Source organism: Hyperoodon ampullatus (assembly GCF_949752795.1).
Source record: "Hyperoodon ampullatus genome assembly, chromosome: 13".
NCBI lineage: Eukaryota > Metazoa > Chordata > Mammalia > Artiodactyla > Ziphiidae > Hyperoodon > Hyperoodon ampullatus.
In genome coordinates, this window is record NC_136926.1 from 73240929 (window position 1) to 73264372 (window position 23444).

Sequence of the window (23444 nt, forward strand, 5' to 3'; positions counted from 1 at the left end):
CTCACTGTTGTGGCCTCTCCCGTTGCAGAGCACGGCTCCGGATGCGCAGGCTCAGCGGCCACGGCTCACGGGCCCAGCCGCTCCGCAGCATGTGGGATCTTCCCAGACCGGGGCACGAACCCATGTCCCCTGCATTGGCAGGCGGACTCTCAACCACTGCACCACCAGGGAAGCCCTCACAATTTTTATGTATCTAATTTATTTTTTTTTTTGTCTAGTTGTATTCAAATTATTCTCCCCCTTTAAACTTCTTCCTTTTTTGGATTTGCTGTTATTTCTTCCGTTGTATCATTTAGAATTGCTTTCAGCCATAAGTAGCAGAAAACCTAACACAGCTTAAGCAAGTAAGGATTTATTTTTCTCATATGGAAGTAGTCTGGAGGTACTACTGGCAGTTCAACTATGTCAGTAACCTGATTTTCTCTTTGCCATCTGTCAACCCAAGTTGACACATTAAAATTAACCATCACAATGGGTATGGGCTTTTCTTTTGTGGTAATGAAAATGTTTTGGAACTTGATAGATGTGGTTACACAACATTGTTTTTTAATTTAATTTAATTTTTTTATTTTTATTGGAGTGTCGTTGCTTTACATTGTGTTAGTTTCTGCTGTACAGCAAAGTGAATCAGCTATACATATACATATATCCCCTTACACAATATTATGAGTGTACTAAATGCCCCTGAATTGTACACTTTAAATGGTTAATTTTATGTACATGAATTTCACATCAACTGAAAGAATACTAGAAAAACTGATTTTCTTTTTATACAAAACAATAACAAAGCTAAAACCACCTTAGCCTTCGAGGTTGTAGTGCTTACTTAGGATCAGTTTAAGGGTCTTCTCTCCATATAAATATGAAGAAGTAATGATGCCTCTGATAGACGCTGCTGATGGGCTAATTCACTGCCCATTCCCATTGTGATGGTTAATTTTATGTGTCAACTTGGGTAGGCTGTGGTGCCCAATTGTTTGGTCACACACAAATCTAGATGTTGCTATGAAGGAAGATGTTATTAACATTTAAATCAGTAGACTTTGAATAAAGCAGAATACTCTTTGTAATGTGGGTGGGTCTCATCTAGTTAGTTGAAGGCCTTAAGATAAAAGTCTGAGGTCCCCCAAGGAAGAAGGAATTTGGCCTCCAGTCTGCAGCATAAAAACTCTGCCTCAGTTTCCGGCCTTTGGACTCAAAACCACAACATCAACCCTTATTGGAATTTCAGCCTGCCAGCCTCTTACTTCGCACATTTTAAACTTGCCAGCCCTCACAGTGGTGTCAGCCAATTCCTTAAACACCCGTTAGTACTATTTCTCTGGAGAACCCTGACTAATACACCCATTTAGCATCTGCTCCCTATACCCTCCTGCCCCCAGCCCCTGGCAGTCACCAGTCAGCTGTCTCTATGGATTTACCTATTCTGGGTATTTCACATTAAGAGGAATCATAACTATGTAACCTTTTGAATCTGGCTTCTTTTACTTAGCATGTTTTCAGGGTTCACCCACTATGTAGCATGTATTATCATTTCATCCCTTTCTCAATTTTTTCAAAATTTATTTTAATTGATATAATTGACATGTAATATTCAAACATAATGGGTTGATATTTGTATATATTGTGAAATGATCACCACAGTAAGTCTAGTTAACATCCTTCACCATACATAGTTACAATTTTATTTTCTTGGGATGAGAACTTTTAAAACTTAGTCTCAGGACATCTCTGGTGGTCTGATGGTTAAGAGTCCATGCTCCCAATGCAGGGGGCATGGGTTCGATCCCTGGTCAGGGAACTAAGATCCTGCATGCCTCACGGGCGAGATTGAGAGAGAGAAAAGAAAATTAAAATTTAAAAAAAGACTCTCTTAGCAACTTTCAAATGTACAATACAGTGTTATTAACTATAGTCACCATGCTGTATATTACATTCTCATGACTTATTTATTTTATAACTGGAAGTTTGTGTTTTTTAACCCCCTTGACCTATTTTTCCCACCTCCCAATCTGCCACCAGTTTTTTGTATCCATGAGCAAAGGAGTTTTTTGGTTTTGTTTGTTTTTTATTGTTTTGTTTTTTAGATTCCACATATAAAGTGAGACCATATAGTGTTTGTTTTTCTTTAGCTTATTTCACTTAGTATGCCCTCAAGGTCCATCCATGTTGTTGCAAATGATGAAATTGTATTTATTTTTTTCATGGCTGAATAATATACAACAGTTGTATATATATTCCACATTTTCTTCATCCTTTCATCCATTGATGGATGCTTAGTTTGTTTCCGTATTTGGCTATTTTAAATAATGCTGCTATGAACATGGGGTTGCAGATATCATTTTGACACAGTATTTTCATTTACTTTGGATGAATACACAGAAGTAGAATTGCTGGATTGTGTGGTAATTCTGTTTTTATTTTTGAGGAACCTCCATAGTTTTCCATCGTGGCTGCACCAATTTATATTCCCACCAGCAGTGCACAGGTGATCATTTTCTCCACATCCTCGCCAGCACTTGTTATTTGTCATCTTTTTGATAATAGCCATTCTTACAGGTGTGAGGTGATATCTCATTGTGGCTTTGACTTACATTTTCCTGATAATTAGTGATGTGAGTACCTTTTCATGTGCCTGTTGGCCATCTATTTGTTTTCTTTGGAAAAATGTTTATTTTTGTTGTACTGTTCGGTTTTTTGCTATTAAGTTGTATGCATTCTTTATATATTTTGTATATTAACCCCATATAAGAAAAGTGATTTGCAAATATTTTCTCCCATTTAGTGATGTCCTTTGCTGTGCAGCTTTTTAATTTGACATAGTCCCACTTGTTTATTTCTGCTTTTATTGTCTTTACTTTTCATGTCAAATGCAAAAAATTATCGCCAAGACTGATATCAAGGAACTTACCACTTATGTGTTCTAGGAGTTTTATGGTTTCAGGTCTGATGTTCAAACATTTGGTCCATTTTGAGTTAATTTTTGTGTATGGTGTAAGAGAATGGTCCAGTTTCATTCTTTTGCATACAGCACCATTTATTGAAGAGACTGTCCTTTCTGCATTGTATATTCTTGGCTCATTTGTTGTAAATTAATTGACCATATATGCATGGGTTTATTTCTGGGCTCTCTATTCTGTTCCATTGATTGATGTGTCTCTTTTATGCCAATACCATACTGTTTTGATTACTATAACTTGTAATAGTGTTTGAAATAAGGGAGTGTGATGAGTCCAGATTTGTTCTTCTTTCTCAAGATGGCATTGGCTACTCAGAGTCTTTTGTGGGTCTTTACAAATTTTAGGATTGTTTATTGTATTTCTGTGAAAAATGCTATTGGAATTTTGATAGGGATTGCATTGAATCTGTAGATTGCTTTTGGTAGTATTGACATTTTAAAAACATTAAATTTTGCAGTACATGAGCATGGAATATCTATGCATTTATTTGTGTCATTTTCAGTTTCTTTCATCGTGTCTTAACAGTTTTCATTGTACAGGTCTTTCACCTCCTTTTTTTTTCTTCTTCTTTTTTTTTTTTTTTTTTTTTTTGCTATTGTGTTATTAGTGTATAGAAACCCAGTAGGTTTTCATATATAATTGACCCTTGAACATCATGGGGTTTGGGGCACTGACTCCCCTCCCCCTACACACACACACACACACACACACACACACAGTCAAAAATCTGCATATAACTTTATAGCTGGCCCTCCGCATCCACAGATTCAACCACCAAGATTGTGTGGTACTGTAGTGTGTATTTATTGAAAAAAAGTAATGTGTAAGTGGATCCATGCAGTTCAAACCTCTGTTGTTCAAGTGTCAACTGTATTGATATTGTATGCTGCAACTGTACTGTTTTGTTTATTAGTTTTAACAGTTTTTTGGTGGAGTCTAGAGTTTCCTATATATAATATCATGTCATTGGCAGATATTGAGTTTCACTTCTTTCTTTCTGATTTGGATGCCTTTTCTTTTTCTTACCTGATTACTCTGGCTAGGACTTCCAAATCCATGTTTAATAAAAGTGGTAAGAGCAGCATCCGTAGCTTGTTCCTGATATTGGAAGAAAAAAGCTTTCAGCTTTTCACCATTAGGTATGTTAGCTGTGGGTTTATCAAATATGGCCCTTATTATGTTGAGGTATGTATACCTCAACATAATACCTCTATACCCACTATACCCAGTTTTTATCATAAATGGATGTTGAATTTTGTCAGGTGCTTTTTCTGCATCTATTGAGATGATCATATGATTTTCATCCTTCATTTTGTTACTGTACTGTATCACAGTGATTGATTTGTGGATGTTGAACCATCCTTGCATCCCTGGAATAAATCCCACTTGATCATGGTACATGATCCTTTTAATGTATTGTTGAATTCTGTTTGCCTATATTTTATTGAGGTTTTTTTCATACATGTTCATCAGGGATATTGGCCTGTAATTTCCTTTTCTTGTGGCATCCTTTTCTGGTTTGGTATCAGGGTAATACTGGCCTCATAAAATGAGTTTGGAAGTGTTCCTTCCTGTTCTGTTTTTTGGAAGAGTTTGAGAAGGATTGTTATTAATTCTTTTAATGTTTGGTAGAATTCACCCATGAAGCCATCTGGCCCTAGACTTTTTTGGGGGGGAGGTTTTAAATTACTAATTCAATCTCCTTACTAGTATTTGGTCTGTTCAGATTTTCTGTTTCTTCATGATTCGTCCTGTTAGGTTATATGTTTCTAGGACATTTTCCATTTTTTCTGGGTTGTCCAATTGGTTGATGTATAATTGTTCATGGTAATCTCTTAGGATCCTTTGTATTTCTGTGGTATTAGTTGTAATTTCTACTCTTTCTTTTCTGATTTTATTTATTTGAGCGCTCTCTCTCTCTCTGGTGAGTTTCACTAACAGTTTGTCAATTTTGTTATCTTTTTGAAAAACCAGTTCTTAGTTTCATTGATCTTTTCTAAAATCTTTTTTTTTTTTTTTTGGTCTTTAGAGCAGTTATTTCCATTCTGCTCATTGTTATTTTCTTCCTTCTACTAACTTTGGGCTTTATTCTTCTTTTTCTAGTTCCTTGAGGTGGTGTAAAGTCCTTGGGATTTTTCTTGTTTCTTGAAGTAGGCATTTATTGCTATGAACGTCCCTCTTCAAACTGCTTTTGGCACATCTTATGGGTTTTGGTGTGTTGTATTCCATTTTCATTTGTTTCAAGGTATTTTAAAATTTCTCTTTTGATTACTTCTTTGATTCATTGGTTGTTCAGTAGTATGTTTTTTAATATTCATATATTTGTGATTTTTCCAGTTTTCTTCTTGTGATTGATTTCTAGTTTTATACCATTGTGGTCAGAAAAGATGCTTGGTATGACTTCAGTCTTAAATTTATTAAGACTTGTTGTGTGGCCTAACAAATGATCTACCCTGGAGAACGTTTCATGTGCACTTGAGAAGAATGTGTATTCTGTTACTTTTGGATGGAATGTTCTGTATATATCTGTTATGTCCATTTGCTTTAACATGTTTAAAACCAGTGTTTCCTTATTGATTTCCTGTCTGGATGATCTATCCATTCATGAAACTGCGGTATTAAAGTCACCTACTGTTATTGTATTGCTTTTTATTTCTCTCATCAGGTCTGTTGATATTTGCTGTATACACTTAGGTGCTCTTTATGTTGTGTTCATAAATATTTACAAATGTTATATCCTCTTGTTAGATTGACCCCATTGTACCTATGTAATGATCTTCTTTATCTCTTATTACAGACTGTTTTAAACTCTATATTATCTGATATAAGTCTAGCCCCCCCAGCTTGTTTTGGTTTTCATTTGCATGGAATATATTTTTCCTATCCTTTCACTTTCAGTCTGTGTGCCTTTACATCTGAAGTGAGTCTCTTGTAGGCAGCATAGATGGGTCTTTTTTTTTTTTAATCCATTCAGCCACTCTGTGTCTTTTGATTGGAGAATTTAGTTCTTTTACATTTAAAGTAATTATTGATAGGTATGTACTTATTGCCATCTTGTTACTTGTTTCCTGGCTGTTTTATTGTTCTTCTGTTCCTTTCTTCTCTTGCTTCCTTTCCGATTTGATGCTTTCCTGTAGTGGTATGCTTAGATTCCTTTATCTCTATCTTTTGTGTATCTACTATGGTTTTTTTTTGTGTGTGTGGCTTACATATAACAACTTATATTTATAGCAGTTTATTTTAAGGTGCTAGCAACTTAAAAGTTTGAATGCATCCTACAGCTCTATATTTTTATTTTCTGCTTCCTCTTGTTTTACGTTTTTGATGTCACAATTTACATCTTTTTGTGTATCCCTTAGCAAATTATTATAGTTACATTTTTTTACTACTTTTGTACTTTAACTTTCATACTAGCTTTATTAGTGATTAATGTACCACCTTTATAACATTATTCTGAATTTTACTATATATTTACCTTTACCAGTGAGACTTTCATGTTTTCCTGTTACTGATTAGCACAGTTTCCTTTCAGCTTATAGAAGTCCTTTTAACATTTCTTGTAAGGCTGGTCTAGTGTTGATGAACTCCTTTAGTTTTTGCTTGTCTGGAAAACTCTTTATCTCTTCAGTTCTGAATGACAACTTTGCCAGATACAGTATTCTTGGTTCGAAGCTTTTTTCTTTAATCACTTTGCATATATCATGCCACTCCCTATTGCCTGCAGAACTTCTGCTCAATAATCTGATGATAGTCTTAGGGGGGATTCTTTGTACATAAAAAGTTGTTTTCCTCTTGATGCTTTTAAGATTCTCTCCTTGTCTTTAACTTTTGACATTTTAATTATATGTCTTGGTGTGGGTCTCTTTGGGTTCTTATTTGGAACTATCTGTTCCTCTTGCACCTAGGTGTCTGTTTCCTTCCCCAGGTTAGGGAAGTTTTCAGCTGTTATTTCTTCAAATGAGTCTTCTCCTTTCTCCTATTTCTGTGACCCCTTTAATGCAAATGTTGGTCCATTTGATGTTGTCCCATAAGTCCTTTAAGCTGTCTTCACTTTTTTTTCATTTTTCTTTTTGTTTCTCTGATTAGGTGAAGTCCACTGCCCACTTGTCCTTTCTTCTGCTTCGTCTAGTTTACTGTTGAACCCCAGTAGTGTACTTTTCAGTTTGATCATTGTTTCTTCAGCTCTGTGGCTTTTTTTTTTAATTGCAGTATAGTTGATTTACTGTGTTGTTAGTTCCTTCTGTACAGCAAAGTGAATCAGTTATACACATACATATATCCACTCTTTTTTAGATTTCCTTCCCATTTAGGTCACCACAGAGCATTGAGTAAAGTTCCCTGTGCTATACAGTAGGTTCTCATTAGTTATCTGTTTTCTATATAGTAGTGTCTGTATGTCAATCCCAGTCTCTCACCCACCCCCTAACCACCAGCTCTGTGACTTCTATTTGATACTTTCTTATACCTTCTATCTCTTTGTCAAAGATTTCACTGTGTTCATCCATTCCCTTCCTGAGCTTGGTAAGCATCTTTATGATCTTTGTTTTGAACTCTTTATGAGGTAAATTACTTATCTGCATTACATTCATTCTTTTTCTGAGGTTTTATCTTATTTCATTTGGAACATATTCCTCTATTTCTTCATTTTCCTTGACTCTCTGTGTTGGTGTCTATGTGGAGGTAAAACAGCCACCTCTCCTTAATCTTGAGGGGGTGGCCTCATGTAGGAGATGAACCTTGTCATCCAACCCTGCTCTAGCTCTTGGTTGTCTTTCAAACCTTTGTGATTGTCCAAGCTGCCCATTTTAATTTTAGAGGTTCTCAGTTGTTGAGCGTTGGCAAGACCTGTCAGTATCCCATAGAGGAGGATCTCAGCAGGCTTATTGGAAGCTAGACTCTGAGGTAGCAGTATATGCAAATATATACAGTACTGAAGGACTGCAAGCATAAACCTGCTGGCTGCAAAAGCTGGATACCCTAGAAGTGTCCCCCTGGGTATCAGTCACAGAAAGTGGGGCTCCAGACAACTGTACAAACTCCTTTCTGAGAGATACTGGTGGGCAGATGGAGAGCACAGAAATGGTGTCCTCTGGCTTTTGTCCAAGGAGAGCATCTCAGTAGGTCCCTACATCCAGCCAGAAGCCTGCCCCTCAGGCCAAAGCTCCAGGACAAGCAAATATTCCTTTATCACAGAAAGACTGGGGTTTGTTTCAGTCTGCTGTCTCACTGTGCCCTGGGGGTGGTAGCAGGCCAAGAACTGTCTCCCCATTTATAACAATGCCATGGGACCAAGGAACACAAGCCCTGCTGGCCCCCAGAGGCAGGTGATTAAGGGGCATCCCCTAGGTGGCAGCCACAAAAACTGAGGCACCAGATGTAAAGTCTGGGACCAGACACATGTATGAGCTCCTCCCTGGGAGACAGTAGTGCTCTGAGGGCTGTGGGGTGAAAGCGCAGAGAGCGTGCTCACCCTCTGAGGTGGCTGGAGAGCGTTACAGTAGACACGTAGACGTGTGCTTCCTTGGAAATCGGCTCCGCAGGCCACAGTTATGAAGGTAAGTCAGTGGGCCTCTCATAGTAAGACTCCTTGGACTGTTGCCTCTTGCTGTGCCCTGGAGATGGTAGCCGGTTAAGAACTCTTTCGCTGTTGGTTACAGTCCTGCTGGACCCATGAGCATAAGCCCCACTGGCCGCCAGAGCCAGGCAATTAGGGGTGTCCCCTGAGTTGCAGTCACAAAAACCAGGGTACCAGACATAAAAAAAAGGATACCAGATGCATGTAAAAGCTCCCCTCTGGGAGATACTGGTGCTCTAGATTGCAGCATAGGGAGGGCATAAAGATGGTGCTGACGGGGGGGAAAAAAAGAACGTAGATTAAAATACTAAAAAGATGGTGCCCTGCTGGCAGGAGTGAGACAAAGATGGCATCCACCAGCCTTTGTCCTTGGAGGGTACCCCAGCAGGCATGTGTGTTAAATCTGATCCCTTCCCCTAGGACCAGCACTCTAAGGTAAGCAATAAAGCCTCTTACATAAAGTCTGGATGCATTTCAGTTGGCTCCTTCTGTGCTGGGCCCTGATGCAGGTGGGTCTGAGAGTCTGAGCCTTTTTTTAAAATAAATTTATTTATTTATTTTTTGGCTGCGTTGGGTCTTCGTTGCTGTGTGCGGGCTCTGTCTAGTTGCGGCGAGCGGAGTCTACTCTTTGTTACGGTGTGCGGGCTTCTCGTTGCGGTGGCTTCTCTTTGTTGTGGAGCACAGGCTCTAGGCACGCGGGCTGCAGTAGTTGTGGCTCGCAGGCTCTAGAGCGCAGGCTCAGTAGTTGTGGCACATGGGCTTAGTTGCTCCGCGGCATGTGGGATCTTCCCGGACCAGGGCTCGAACCCGTGTTCCCTGCATTGGCAGGCAGATTCTTAGCCACTGCGCCAGCAGGGAAGTCCCATGCACCAGCAGTTTTATTACAGCTATAACTTAGAAGCAGATTCTGACAAGACTTGTAGAAGCTGTCTTAAAATTTTCCTAAGCTTCATTCACATCACATGAAGGCAGCAACTGTTAAAACATTTAGATTCCATTAGGGTACATTTTGCTAGCACATTGGAGTCTCTTAAGAACCATTTTATCCCCATCAGATGCCTTTACTGAACAGTTTCTGTTACTGAACATCAGTAAGAACCTTTAGGTGGTGCTCTTTGGTTAAAAACATTTATTCCTCAACCAATTTAAATACAGTAGCATATCCTAAGGAAAAAATGTACCTTAATTTTTTTTAAGGGACCATCTCCCAGGTCTGCTCAGGTTTTCTCATACCATTTCTATTGCAGAGGCTAATAATCTGTCCTGTCTCCTCCCACCCATTTCTAACAGGTTGCCCTGATGTAGATATGAAATTCCGCTCTGGAAGCAGGCTGTCCGGAAGCCAGGGTCCTGATTTCCTACCTTACAGAACACCCCTAGACTGATACTCTCTTATCACCTACTAATTATGCCTCCCAGAAAAGTCCCCCATCTCTGTCCTCCTGCGAAGAACTTCCTCGTCTGTCACATTTCCCTAATGGGGTCACAGCTTTCCTTACTGTCCAGGAACTGACTACCTGTCCTGCAGCTAGCTCATCAGACTCGGCCCTCCACCAGCCTCAGGCATCCCTCCTTGTCCTTACCTGCTCTCCTGCCCTTCAATATCCTAATGCCCCTTTGCTCATTTTCTACTCACTTCCCAGCCCCTACTTTTGGTCAGGGCTTACCTTTGCTTTTATTCTGGCTCCAAAGAATTGAGGTCACTTGGAAAAATTGTTCCCTAATATCCTAAGATGCACCCTCCCGGGGTACAGTTGGTCTTGCCAACTATAAATCCATACCCTCTGCCTCTGTAGTCTGATCCTTTTCTCAGACACTTTGACCCTAACACTTAGTACCCTGCCAGTAACTTACTTCTTACCACCTATGTTCCTTTAAAAACCAGGTAGGCCTAGATTCTTCCGTCATCTGCCCCAGTCTAAAATAACCCAACTTTAAAAATATTTTAAAAGATTGTACTTCCAAAGATTTTACTAAAGCATTTATTTTTTAAACAAAAATATACATTAATCTCAGATTTACAGAATATAGAAATAATTTATCCAAAGCAATTTGCATTTTAAAATTGTTAATATTGCACCCAACCATGTAAGTCTTTGACACATTTGCATTGTCGACCTTTCCCACAATTTGCAAAACGGGAGAGAAATCTGAAACTGACAGAATTACACAAAAATCTTACAATTTTTAAATTTACAAGATAAAGTTGTAAACTTCCGGAAATTTACTTCCTTAGACTAAAAAGCTATATTCTTTTCATATCTAGACAATGAACTATATACATGCTGTGATTTCCTCATAAGGAATTCAAAGGAACAGATATTGTGAACATTCACAACCTAATGGTAAAGAACAGAATTACTGAAGACACTTCTCTGTCTTCACTGAAACATGGAAACTAGTGTGTGAAACACACAGAGTGAGAAAAGCCCCTGGATAAATAACTTTTACCTCTTTGAGGATAGTTTCCATAATTGCCTAAAGTTATCTTCAGTTTTAAAATGATACACTGTTAGTCTTAGAAATATGGCTACCAACAGCCTTTTCTCTCAAGACATTAAGTAGAAAAGAGTGAGGTCTCTGTTCAAGTCCCTTATAAAATACTTTACATATAGGCAGGCACAAAAGTTTGCTTTTCAAAAGAAAGCTTTGCAAAATATTCTGCAGTTTATCACTGATACCCTCAGTTTTTAAAAGCTTTTTTTTAAAAAGCCCATAAATATTTAAGTGTATCTTTTTTTTAATGACAGTAGAAAATAAATGCACTTGGTACTACAGGAAGTGTCTGAAATAATATATAATAGTAAGAGTAAACGTATGTAATGTGCTCTTTTAACCTGGTAGTAAACCAAAACAGATCAAAACCTTGTACTTATGAAATGTGAAGTAATTTTTGTTGATTGAGCTGAATTAGTAAACCAATGAGAACATGAAACCAAGCAGCCCCATTATCAACTCTGAAAAAGTCATCAGACCACTTAGCTTCTAGGGGATGAACATTCATGAATCTTTCGTCATTACCATTGTAAATAAAAGATCTTTGTTAGTAAGGTCGACTCCAGGAAAAAAGGAGCCTCTGGGAAATTTGTGCTGAAGATCCCAGACAGGAAAATCTAATTGTAATTTTATAGTACAATACCATTTGAACTGAAATGAGACGTTTTCTAATTCTCTTGTCCTAGATTGAGATGGGGTTAAAAACGTTCACTTTGAATCAAAACAAAACATCAACAGTTGAATAATATGACTTTTCAAAAGGTCTCCTTGGCTTTGCTATTGCAGTAGTCCAACCCAAGTATTGTAGCTTGTTTAAAAGGTGATTGCCTTCAACATCCTCGTGACAAATTGTTTTTTTTTTTCAAAAAGTCGAGTCTCTCATAAAAAAAGAAGACATTTTACTTTGTGTGATTGTTTTGCTACAGGTCACCTGAAGCAAATGCCTCAGCTCTCCATGGTTCGCCTGTATTCTGCCGTCCCATCGGCAATGACTGCATCCAGGGGATAGCGCTTCTTGCGGATGCTGCGCCCGGAGGAGATGAGGTCGGCGTAGCCACGCTGGTGGGAGAAAGCGTAGGCCGAGCGCCGCGTGGACATGCCCCGGCGGAACACATTCTGCCGCCGCTTCCACTGCTCTTCAGCTTTCAACTGCTTTCGGTGCTTCTGAATCTGCGAAAGCGGGAGAGATGGGGTAAGGTTAAAAAGAACTGGCTGCACACCTGTCTCATTTGGGGGCGGGCATAACCATCCTCGCTTTAAAGTGGAGAAAATGGAGGGAGGCAGGTTACATGACGTTTCCAAGCTCTCAGAGCTAGAAAACGGGGTGCCAGGATTCCCACTCCTAAACTAGTGCTCTTTCCATTTCATAAATCAGACTGGTACAGGTTTAGAAAAGACTGTTAGCCTCCTTCTGGGTTGCTACCACACACCCTTGTCAGTGGAGGAGGGAAAGCTGGAGGATAGTGAAGGCTGCCTACCTAGCAGCTGTTCTCTCCTCCTTTCTGATGGAAATGGAGTTTACTCAGGTACCATCCTCCTGCTTACAGCCACATTCCTCCATGTGGACCCCCCAGGGGTAGGACTGATTGACTTCCCTTGCTCTCTACTAGTCCAGGAATGGGCATGTGATCTCATTCTGGCTAATGAGACCTGAGGAAAGTGTGCTGGGCCCTTCCATAAAAAGTTCCCAGGCAAAAAAAAAAAAAAAAAAAAAGTTGCCAGGCTCCTAAGGGAAAGCAACAGCATAATCAGTCTTTAATCTTCCCCTGGATATTGACATGTCAGGACGCAATGCCGGGAACTGCTGTAGCCATCTTTCAGCAGAGCGGGGAGATGGAAAAAAACCCAGTTCTTTTTTGATAACATTACATTGCCCATCAGCTGAGCCTGAAACATAATTATTATGTGAGTGGAGGTGATACATCATCACTGAACCATTTTGAGCCGTATCTTCCTGTTACTTGTAGCTCAAAGGATCCTGCTACAAGAGGATTTTTCATTTTCCTTTAAATGAAGAAAAACCCCAACCTGTGTATGCAGGGCAAAATATTAATAGTATAATTGCTAAATTGAGAGGATAGATATATGGGGGTTCATTATACTGTTTTCCTTTTGCTATTTGGTAATTTTTGTAATAAAAAGCAAGCAAACAAAAATACCAATCCCAAAGGACTTATTTGCAAGGGGGAGTTAAAAAAAAAAAAGAGTAGTAGTCCTAAAAAATTTTCAGACCAAACTTCCCAAGAGCTTAGAATTTTGCAGGAACGCTGCTTTGGAGAAATGCTTTGATTTCTGTGAGAGGCACTCAGAGTTAGGAGAAGACTATTTTTTCTATACCTTATCACTTTCTGATGGCCAAATGGTCATTGACAAGAATCGTATGGCAACAACAGGCAGCAAGCACACAGCAACAGTCAAGATGATGGTCAACCAAATATATGGCTGTCTCAGAGCATTTGAAGCTGTGCCTGGAAAAAGCACAGAGAATGAATCACAATGGTTTTCATCCCAAGGGGGGCATAGCTAATATTCCACAGTCCACAAATGGATTCTCTGTGGTGAGCTTTTACAACCAGATTGCCCTCCCGAAAACATCCCACCACTGCTCAAGGAATGAACATTTTAAAACCAGACTAAGCAAAGCAGAATTAGGCACGTAAATTCTTTGGAACAAGGCAAATGTATATAAGTGAACAAATAGCGAAAAAAGAAAGTACATTTGTTGACATTGCATTAATTAAAAATGGAAAAGTAGGATTTTTTCAGGAACTTAAAAAAGCACTTCCAATTTATAGTTTTGGTTTGAAACGCCACATATTAACAACGGGCACTGCCATCTGTGGGATAAGCCTTATGCTGGGTGTTTTAGGTCATGCCATTTAATCATTTCTGAGAGAGGAGTATTGTCCTCTATCACATGAAGAAACTGAGTTGTGGAGAGTAAAAAAATTTGCCCAAGGTAACAGAACTAGCTATGGCAACTCCTGAATTAAAACCCATGTCCATCGGACTAGAGCTAGGCTTTTACTACTGAATTAGGCTACTAGTTTTTATGTCAAAGGAAGTAACAATTCAATTCTGTAATACAACCAGGTGCAGGTGACCATATACTACTCAATTTTAAAACTAGAACCAAATTTCTCAATATTTTCTGTACTTACACTGTGAGTTTATAAAAATAATAGCATAAATGTGTATGGGTTTAAAACACATTCCCTATGGGAATATTCTAAGTAAGTGGATACTAAAATTTTAAAACAGAGAGTCAGTAAACAAGAACACAGTCTTAGAAAAAAAAATGAGCTCAACCCCAATAAGAAAAGGGTTACCATAGCAATTGTGTTAACAAACGAAGAAAAACCTAATCTTTTACAGGGAAATTAGTTTATGGGGAATTTTTTTCCACTGTGAATCCAAACTACCCTATGCATAATAAGATGTTCATAAATTCCAATTTATGCTATTTATAATATTTTTGATATTTATCATTTCATCCTAGCATTTGTCAATTTGTCATATATTTTATAATATTTTTGATATTTATCATTTCATCCTAGCGTTTGTCAATTTGTCATATATTTTATATAGCTGTAAACTGTTTTGTTTTCCGTAAGTTTACTTATTGCTCTGTATATGTATTTCCGATGATGCAGTCCACTTTTAAGTTCTAGAATTCCATCATCTGGGATTCATAGTTTGTTTAGCTAATTTGATATTCTTAGGTCTTAGGGTTATTTCCAATTTTTAAAAGACAATTAGAAATGTTGTAGTGATGCAGTCTTTGTACAGATTACCTTTCCAAAATTTGGTGTGTTTCATCTTAGGGTATTTTCCCCATGTGGAAATACTGGACCAAAATGTACAAAAAAATTCATTACATATTTCTAGGTAGTGCTTTAGAAAGATTAAACGATAGTGCTACCAGCAATACATGTATTCCCAGTTTCCCAATAACCTACCAATATTAGGTTTTATGGAAGAAAAAAAGCACAATTATAGCTTAGTTATTTTAATTTGCTTTCCTCCCATCACGTTACCACCCTTCCAACCCACCACCCCCAATTCTAGTCAGGACATTAATTTTCACTAGCAGTAATTTACACTTTATGTTTTTACTTACCCAGAAGTTATGTCAGAATCTAAATTAATGACATATTTCTATTTATTTACTTTTGGAATTTAGAAAATACCAACCTGTAAATTTAAATGCAGATGGAAAGAGAACATGTATTCCAGCACTATGAAGGTCAAATATGATGCCAAAATAAAGTGCAATGCTTCCAAAAATTGAAAAAGCATTCACAAAAGTCCAATAAGAAGTATCCAAGCCAATCTGTTGGGAAACCAGAGAAAAACGGAGCACTCATTTTGGGGAGTTAGCAAGAAATAAAGGATCTAAGGATTCTGAAAATAGAATTCAGCAGTTTAAGCATGGTATGGCTTGAATACTGAACAATCAGAAGCTATCTTTGGCTCAGGCAAGAAATAGGAAATATGTTTGGTATAAGGGATGAAAATAGCATCCATTCATATTTGCAAAGCAGCAGAGGCTCAGTTGGAGGAAGAATGGGAGCCAGGCGGATGTGCACGCCGGTCTACATACAGAAATGCACACAGTACCAACAGGTACTGAAAACAGTCGACTGAAGCCACATACCTGGAAATTGACTGTTATTACAAGAGCAGAGGCAATTGTGACAGCAAAAGATTGGTAGTCTGAGGGCGCCTCTCCATCCTGTCCCACAGTTTGCAGATAAGCTCCAAGAGGTATGAAGAAGAGGATCAATGATGTTAAAACCCCGTGCGACAAGCTTACGAAGAATCTCCTATAGTTGAATAGTAAGTCTCTTTGTCCCACCACGTATAACCCAGGGAAGCGGAGGCTTAGTTTGTCGCTCACATCCTTAAGGGGAAAACACAAGTAGAGTTGAGTGCTGTCCATCGGGATCAAAGAACTCAGAGACACGTCACCACCTCTATCTCGAAAAGAGTTGCAACTTGTTAAGTTCTAGGAAGGCAAAAACTAAACAAGATGATAAATCCTGAATAATTTCATTGTGCAGAGAGCAACCGCATTACTGTAGTCCACCATTATTTGATACTTAATTCTGAGACTAGGTAAAGTATTATTATTTTGCTACTTAAGAAAGCAAATCAGTAATGTTTTAAAAAAAAAGTGTAGGAAGCCTATTTTTACTTTCTGAGAGAATATATTTTTTCTAATACTTTGGGAAAGCATTTTCACATACACATTGATGAGTTAATTCCAAATTATTCTTTTTATTCTTGAAAGCAGTTTCTGTAAAAATGGCTACTAGATAGAATGCGGACTAATTTGGATATTAAACCTGTAAGTTTGGGGAGGTATTAAAATAATTTACTTTAAAGATGTGTAAGTTGTTATTGTAGAGACATAACGGTTAGGTATCTAACAAGAAACTCTTAGTGTCCAAAATGAGGGTAATAAACTCTTTTGTCAATGAATTCAACCCAGGCACAGAAATCCTCTTTTCTTACTATAAAACAAGAATAGCAGTTCCTCTTGTTGCCTGACAGCAGAAATACAATAGGGTTTACTCAGAAAGAAGTGAAAACCAAAAGAATGCATTGAAATATTTGCTTTGAAACAGTCCCTCAGTCTGTCCAGCAGCGACCCTGTCAGTGCCAGGCTCCTACCTGGTCGAGCAGCCCCATGAGGAGGACGGGCAGGCTGGAGTACAGCACGTTGTAGAGGGTGATGAACCAGTCTTCATACGCGGTCTGTGAGGAGACGACAGAGTCTGCGCGTCACCGATGAAGAAATACTGCCCACCTAGTTAACACGTGTGCATCTGCCCTCAAAGCTGGGGTGTCCCCAGGGAAAGTAAACCCCGCCCGCCCCCCCCCCCCCGCGGCCAGCTACGCCAGTAGCAGGCACGAGTTTGTTTTGATGGGATGGACAGGGTCAAAGGGCTTTCCACAGACAATAATCTTCCCTGTAAAATTAGTGGGGAAATAGACTCCGAAAAGTTTTTGGAAAAGGAGTCTGGTCTATTTGAAGAACGCTGGAAAGCAAATCAGTGTTCATCATCTTTTATATCCCTTTTATTAATGAATTAGATTACATACAACTGGTTCAAAAGCACGTAAGTACCATTCAAATATGCTTTTCTCTTGCCAGTCCAGCATCTCCATTTAAACATTTTATAAACCAGAATTTGAATATAAGAAAGATGCTTCTGAAAAGGAGCACACCCCAGCTGTGCACACCCCAGTCCTCAGTGGGGGATAGAGGAAATGGGCTTACTCAGCACCAACAGTGATACACCATCCTGCACAGAAACAGGAGGAAGGCCCCAACCTTGCTCAAAACCCCAAGACATCCTGGCCTCCAGTTTCTACACCTGGCCTCCTCTCATGCCAGTTGTCTGTAGCATAGCATCAGAGAAGTTTGGACAACCACAGGCACTGACTTAGGTTTTTTGCTAATGGTGTGTTTCTGCCATATCAACGATTTAACATTGTAGATATGCCCCCACTCCCATTTCAGCAAAAGGTCAAAATTAAAAAAACCAACAATGGAGACATGATGTTAGATCTGTGATCACCCCAAATTTCTATAATCCCCTCGGCCCCAATGTAATTTTATACTTAAATTTGAACAGTTTTTTCAAAGTTGAACAATTTGTTATCACTATTCTTAATGGCAAGGTGACTTGGGGAAAAAAAAATCTATGGTGAAGGCAAAGACACAAACAAAAGCCAACAGACCAGGAACAAATCCTACCTTTTTAAAGGCAAAATAAAATATGTTTAAAGCACCAGAAACATTTTAGAAGCTTCATAAACTTAATCTGTACCTCAGCTATTAAGAGAGAGCACCAAAACTACAAATATGGAGGGGGAATAAAATGTTTTTCAGACATAGTTTTATTCATGTAAGAGAAGAGCTCTACTCATTTAATAATAATGAATGGTATATTACCTGTGCAGAGTACCCATTGAAGAAGGAGTACCAGAAATGAACCAAAGTAAATGCAAAGTTTTTATAAAAGAAGTATCGTAGGAACTTGCACATCCTTATGTAAGACCACCTGCCGTGCACCAACAGCAGTCTCTGCAAGTATCTGAACTGTGCAAAGGAATAGTCACTTGACATGACGGCTTGCATGCCTTCTTGTCCACTTATTCCAACACCAATGTGGGCAGCTATGGCGGGGGGAGAAGATAACTGTGAATCATAAGCTTATTTTAAGGCAAAACATTGAGATGATAAAAATGTTTCCATAGCAATACAAAAAACCCCTCAAATTTATGAAACAATAAATGTGAAAACTGTTGCTCACCATCCCCCACCCCCAGCTTCTGAACTCAGAAGTATGAGTTGCTAAACAAAGCACGTGGTTGGGCCTCCATAAATATTTGTGAAAGGATCTCAAATGGGTAATGAATTCCATTTGGATTATCTGCCCAGCTCATAAGCCATCCTTCCCACCCAAAGGGTGAGCCCCAGGCACCCATGTGTACCGTGTATCCCTGCCTCCCTGGCCACAGCTGAGTCAGCCATGGGCAGATACATAATCTATGGTAGATACTACGAATTGGCTCTCCTTCGTTCTAGAACTTTTGTTCTAATTGGAGAGGTGGGAAAGCAAATAAAAACCCTACATTGCTTAGACTCCCTTGCAGCTAGGTTCTCTTTGTGAATTAAGTTCCACTTGTTTGGACCTGCTTGTGACTTGGAAGCAGAAGCAAATTGGAGCCCAGCATCCCTTCCCTTTTTGGCATTTCTGCAGCAGAATTCATATCCATTCTCCAGCTGCCCAGATGTTGATAAACAACTGCAAGGGCTTCTCAGTTGGAAAGCTCTTCAGAGGAGCCTCAAAGCTAGAAGCTCCTCTGGTGAGTGACCCAGACTTGCAGACACAGCCTAGAACCTACTTCTTCAGTTCATCCAGAATTTTCATGAGCACCTGGTCCCCTATATTAATCACTTCCTGCTTAAAGTACCTAAAGGGATCTGTTTCCCTCAGTCTCTCTTGGTATTTTGGAATTAGGATTTGGGTGTGTTTGTGTTTGGAATTTTAACATGTAAATTTTTGAGTTGTGGGATGGATATACTTCTTTCTGAGGGGCAGAGAAATAAAGTCGTCTAGAGAAAGGATGAGAGAGAAGGGCAGACATTGGGTTCCTGGTGCAGCTTCAGGTCCTGGTTCTAGCATATTCCTGAGGCCTGGCTTCTTGAGCAGCATGAGACATATTTGTAACTTTTAAAATAGGTTTCTTTTTGTCTTAAGCTAACTTGAATTGTTCTCCAATACATGCAACCAAAAGTGTTTAAACTTAGATACTGTTAAACTTTCAAAGGCTTATGCATGGCCCACTGAGCCCTCAAGACACACAGTTGTTTTGAGGGGGGGAGGTTTCCAGAATGGATAAAAAGGAAAGTCCCAATTTTATCCATCCTCCCAATAGTCATTAAATCACATGTTCCACTTAGAGAATTATGAGTTTTATCTAGGTCTTAAAAGTCATGGAAGTGAGATCACTTTAAGAACATGTGTTGCAGAATACAACCTATTATTACTCAGACCCTGAGAAGTGTCTGCCAGCTCAGCAGTCTCCAACTAAAAGAAGCTCCACAACTCCTGCCCCACTTGCAGAATACAAGGTCTGGCATTAACATAGTGACTTGTCCAAAACCTAAGTTTTTAATAACACTTTGCAATTCTGTAAAATAGAATTAACTGCATCTCAATCAATACTTATAACCTCTTTATACACATAAATAGTTCTTAATGACCAGTTATGGTTGCCAAACTGTTCTTTCCTACCAAACCATGGCCTTCTTTTCTGAACAGATAACAGGGAAATGTTGAGATTCTGTCAGAGACAAGGAAGAGGAGCCATCACCCCAGGCCCTGACATCCAGTCCAGCCTCTGCCGAGCAGACCAAGGACAGTATGTGAAGTGAACACTGCCACAGTTTACAGAGTGACTCAAGGCAACTGAACAGATGTACTTTATCAGGCCACACTGCTTTTTGTTTGTATTTTCCTAAAATCTAAACATAGGCACCTAGACTTCCCTGCAGTTGCCAACGTGGTTTCAATTGCCTGTCCGGTAGGCCACTTCATCATTCCCTAACTAGCTGATCGCTTCCTCTTGCCTCTCTAATGCCACCTGTTCATTCTCAGGATTTAGACCAAGGAAAATAACACCCACCAGCCATCTTCAGGCACAAGGGGGAGAGAGGGCAGTATCCGAGGGTCCTTGGATCCTTGCTAGCGGCAGACCATGGTGGGCTGCGGTTCCCTCCACTTCTCCTAGACTACGCCACTAACCATGAAACATGTTAGCAAATGGTCAGATTTGTTGGACACTTAAATTTCACTGTACTTCTTTATAAACAACAAACAGTTTCTTTCGGTTCATTGTTCTTGATGTAGGTAAAAGAGATGACAGTTTTCACAAAGTTCAAAAAGGCACTTAATACTTGGGTTAAGCTACTGAGTTCCAAGGAGACCTGAGCTTCTTTGATTTTCATCCCAAATGGATGTCTCCTACATTATATATAAAAATGTGTGTCACATAACAGAGCTTAATAAAATTCTGAAAACAACTTAAGAAAAAACAGTCTCTAGGAGGTTATCTATGCCAACTTTGTGTGATCCCTTTTGCTATCAGTTGGTGAACTCAGAGGAACAAGAGTTTTCAAGTCTCAGTCACATAATCGGTAAATCTGAAAGGGAATCCCCCTTTCCCGACATCTAGAAGTCTTCATTATAACTGAAGAAAAATAATGTTTGAGTCACTTGCCCTTTTGGCACAGTCATTTATGTTAAAAGGTACATAATGGAAAATAAACTAGAGCTGGCTACAGAGGAAAGAAATAGATCTAACTCAGAGCAAGAATCACCATTTGCATGGCAGGATGAACATGTGCAAAAAACACAGTGGAAAGGAATTAAACTGGCTGTGGCCACAGACATAAACATGAAGAAGTGAGAAGACGTACATTATATAGCTGACTCCTTTTGAGGAAGATAAAGTTGGAATATTCTTAGTATATATCAAGGAGGAGAAGGAAGAGACTCTAAGGAAAGAAAGAGAAGAGTTACGAAACAGGCTGAATTAAAAGTCTAGTTATACATATAATGCATTTAAGCTACCCGGCACCACAGGACATGTGTATACATGCCATGGATAGTTCATCTTAAGAAAAATACTACAAAGCTAGAGGTGACATCAGAGATAATTTTCTTGTTCTCAAATGAGAAAACTGAGGCCTGAGCATGAGCCCAGGGTGACACAGCATGCTGGCATTAGGATGAGGACAAGTATTCAGAGCTCATTAGTTTGGGCATTTTCATTACAAGATACTCCTGTATAAGTAATACAGGGAGAAAAAGGACCAGGATTCAGACATATTGATGAGGGTTTGGTTCCATATGCTTTTAATACCAGCAGAATTGTATTTCTGCAGTGACAGGACTCAGTCCATCAATTTGGGAGTACCTAGGGTCCTCCAACCAGCAAAATGACCTTGGGAGGTTAGGAGAATGTTGAGGCCACGTCAGAGCTGTGCTTCAATGTTACACTGAACTCACACTAGGTCACCTAAGGGTGAAGTTCAACAGATTTACCAAAGGCAAGAAGAAAGCCCCAGAAAACAATGCTTAGGGGTGGGAGAATAATATTCCCAAAACAAATAACAAAGAGAGTTCAAAAATTTATGCCAAGCTCAGCAGAAATTTTTGCAAAACATTAAATAGCAGGGTTCTTAATAAGCCCTGAAGAAATAAGGGAGGAGAAGCAGCAGGAGAAAACACAAAACCAAATCCAAACATACGTAAAAGAAGGAAACAAGGATAAGTTCACCCACACAGAGCTCATCTTCGACTTGGCACTCTTTGTATAGAATAGTCATGCCTGCGCTCTCCTACTGAGTGGACTGTAAGCTTCCTGAGGGCAGGGTCACAGGTGTAGTTACCACAGTTAAGTGCCTTTATTAAATGTCTGCTTCATGAAAGCCCAAACAATGAAATCAGAAAAAAAAACTACCCCAAAAATGTTCCTGCCATTTCCTCTCTACCAATTCAGGTGGCACTGGCCATGTGTGAGACTCACTTTTGATCATGTTGACATCATTGGCCCCGTCTCCAATGGCGAGCGTGATGGCTTTCTTGTACCTCTTCACCAGGTCCACCACCATGGCCTTCTGCTTGGGGGTGACCCGGCAGCAGATGACTGCACTGCACTCACAGGCCAGGTCAACAAAGTTCTGCTGTCGCTGCTCTTTTTTAGCTTCCATCCTCCTCTTACTTTGTGTCCGCATTCGTCTTTCTTCTTCTGTCCTGGGGAACTTCAGTTTCAAAATCTTACTTCTCTTGGTCTTTTTCTCGAGAAGAATTTCATTCTGTGAAAATCAGAAAGGGAAAGGATTCTAACCATTTGGGGTTTAATAACAAGAGTACCATTCCGGGCTTCCCTGGGGTGGTGTAGTGGTTAAGAATCCGCCTGCCAATGCAGGGGACATGGGTTCGAGCCCTGGTCCGGAAAGGTCCCATATGCCGCGGAGCAACTAAGCCTGTGCGCCACAACTACTGAGCCTGCGCTCTAGAGCCCGTGAGCCACAGCTCCTGAGCCTGCGGGCCACGACTAGTGAAGACTGCGCACCTAGAGCCCGTGCTCTGCGACAAGAGAAGCCACCGCGATAAGAAGCCTGCACGCCGCAACGAAGAGTAGCCCCTGCTTGCCACAGCTAGAGAAAACCCACACACAGCGACAAAGACCCAACGCAGCCCAAAATAAATAAATAAATAAATAAATATTTTTAAAGTACCATTCCCAAGACTTTAATCATCTGAAGGATAATTCTTGGGTTGTATCATTGATGATATTGTTCCGATTATAAAATACTTACTATAAAAATATAGAAAAATTTAAAATATACAAAGAAGAAAATTTAAAATTTAAATTAATTATCAACTAGTTGATAAACTGGTAATCACCACTGCCACCAGTTTGTATCATATCATATTATATGTATCATAATATTAACTCTCAGACTTGGGAAATTGCACTTTATTTATAGGCTAAGAGATTTTTTAGGTTGGTAATTAATATGACAAACCATCTAAAATTGGTCCAGAATGACCTGCTTTAGTTTGAGCCAAAGGGAGAGACACTAACGATACATACCAGCCAAGAGCCAGTGATGATTAAGGCACGGTTTCCACCAGATGGAAAAAACGGTTCGTGCACTTGGGGTACAAATTTTGCATAGACTCCACTTCTGTTCCTCTGGTTTTCCATCCTTGTATGAAGAAGAGCGCTGGGGGGAAAATTTAAGTGTTTAAAAGTACAAGACCACGAACAGGCCCTTGACTGTGAGACAATTCTGACATATAACCTTTTAAAAATTGTGGTAA

General features: G+C 39.4%; 1 protein-coding gene across 1 annotated transcript in view; it reads right to left on the reverse strand.

Moving 5' to 3' along the window:
* Window positions 1-11976: 11976 nt before the first annotated feature.
* Window positions 11977-23444, reverse strand: part of ATP8B1 (ATPase phospholipid transporting 8B1) — a gene marked incomplete at both ends in the record, with an annotated part of 61531 nt that continues 50063 nt past the window's right edge. Inside the window, 8 exons of the mRNA XM_079718192.1 lie at window positions 11977-12201; window positions 13369-13499; window positions 15226-15364; window positions 15689-15934; window positions 16708-16791; window positions 17996-18219; window positions 22141-22429; window positions 23215-23347. Of these exons, the coding sequence (XP_079574318.1) occupies window positions 11977-12201; window positions 13369-13499; window positions 15226-15364; window positions 15689-15934; window positions 16708-16791; window positions 17996-18219; window positions 22141-22429; window positions 23215-23347 (1471 nt within the window). The remainder of the gene's footprint in view (window positions 12202-13368; window positions 13500-15225; window positions 15365-15688; window positions 15935-16707; window positions 16792-17995; window positions 18220-22140; window positions 22430-23214; window positions 23348-23444) is intronic.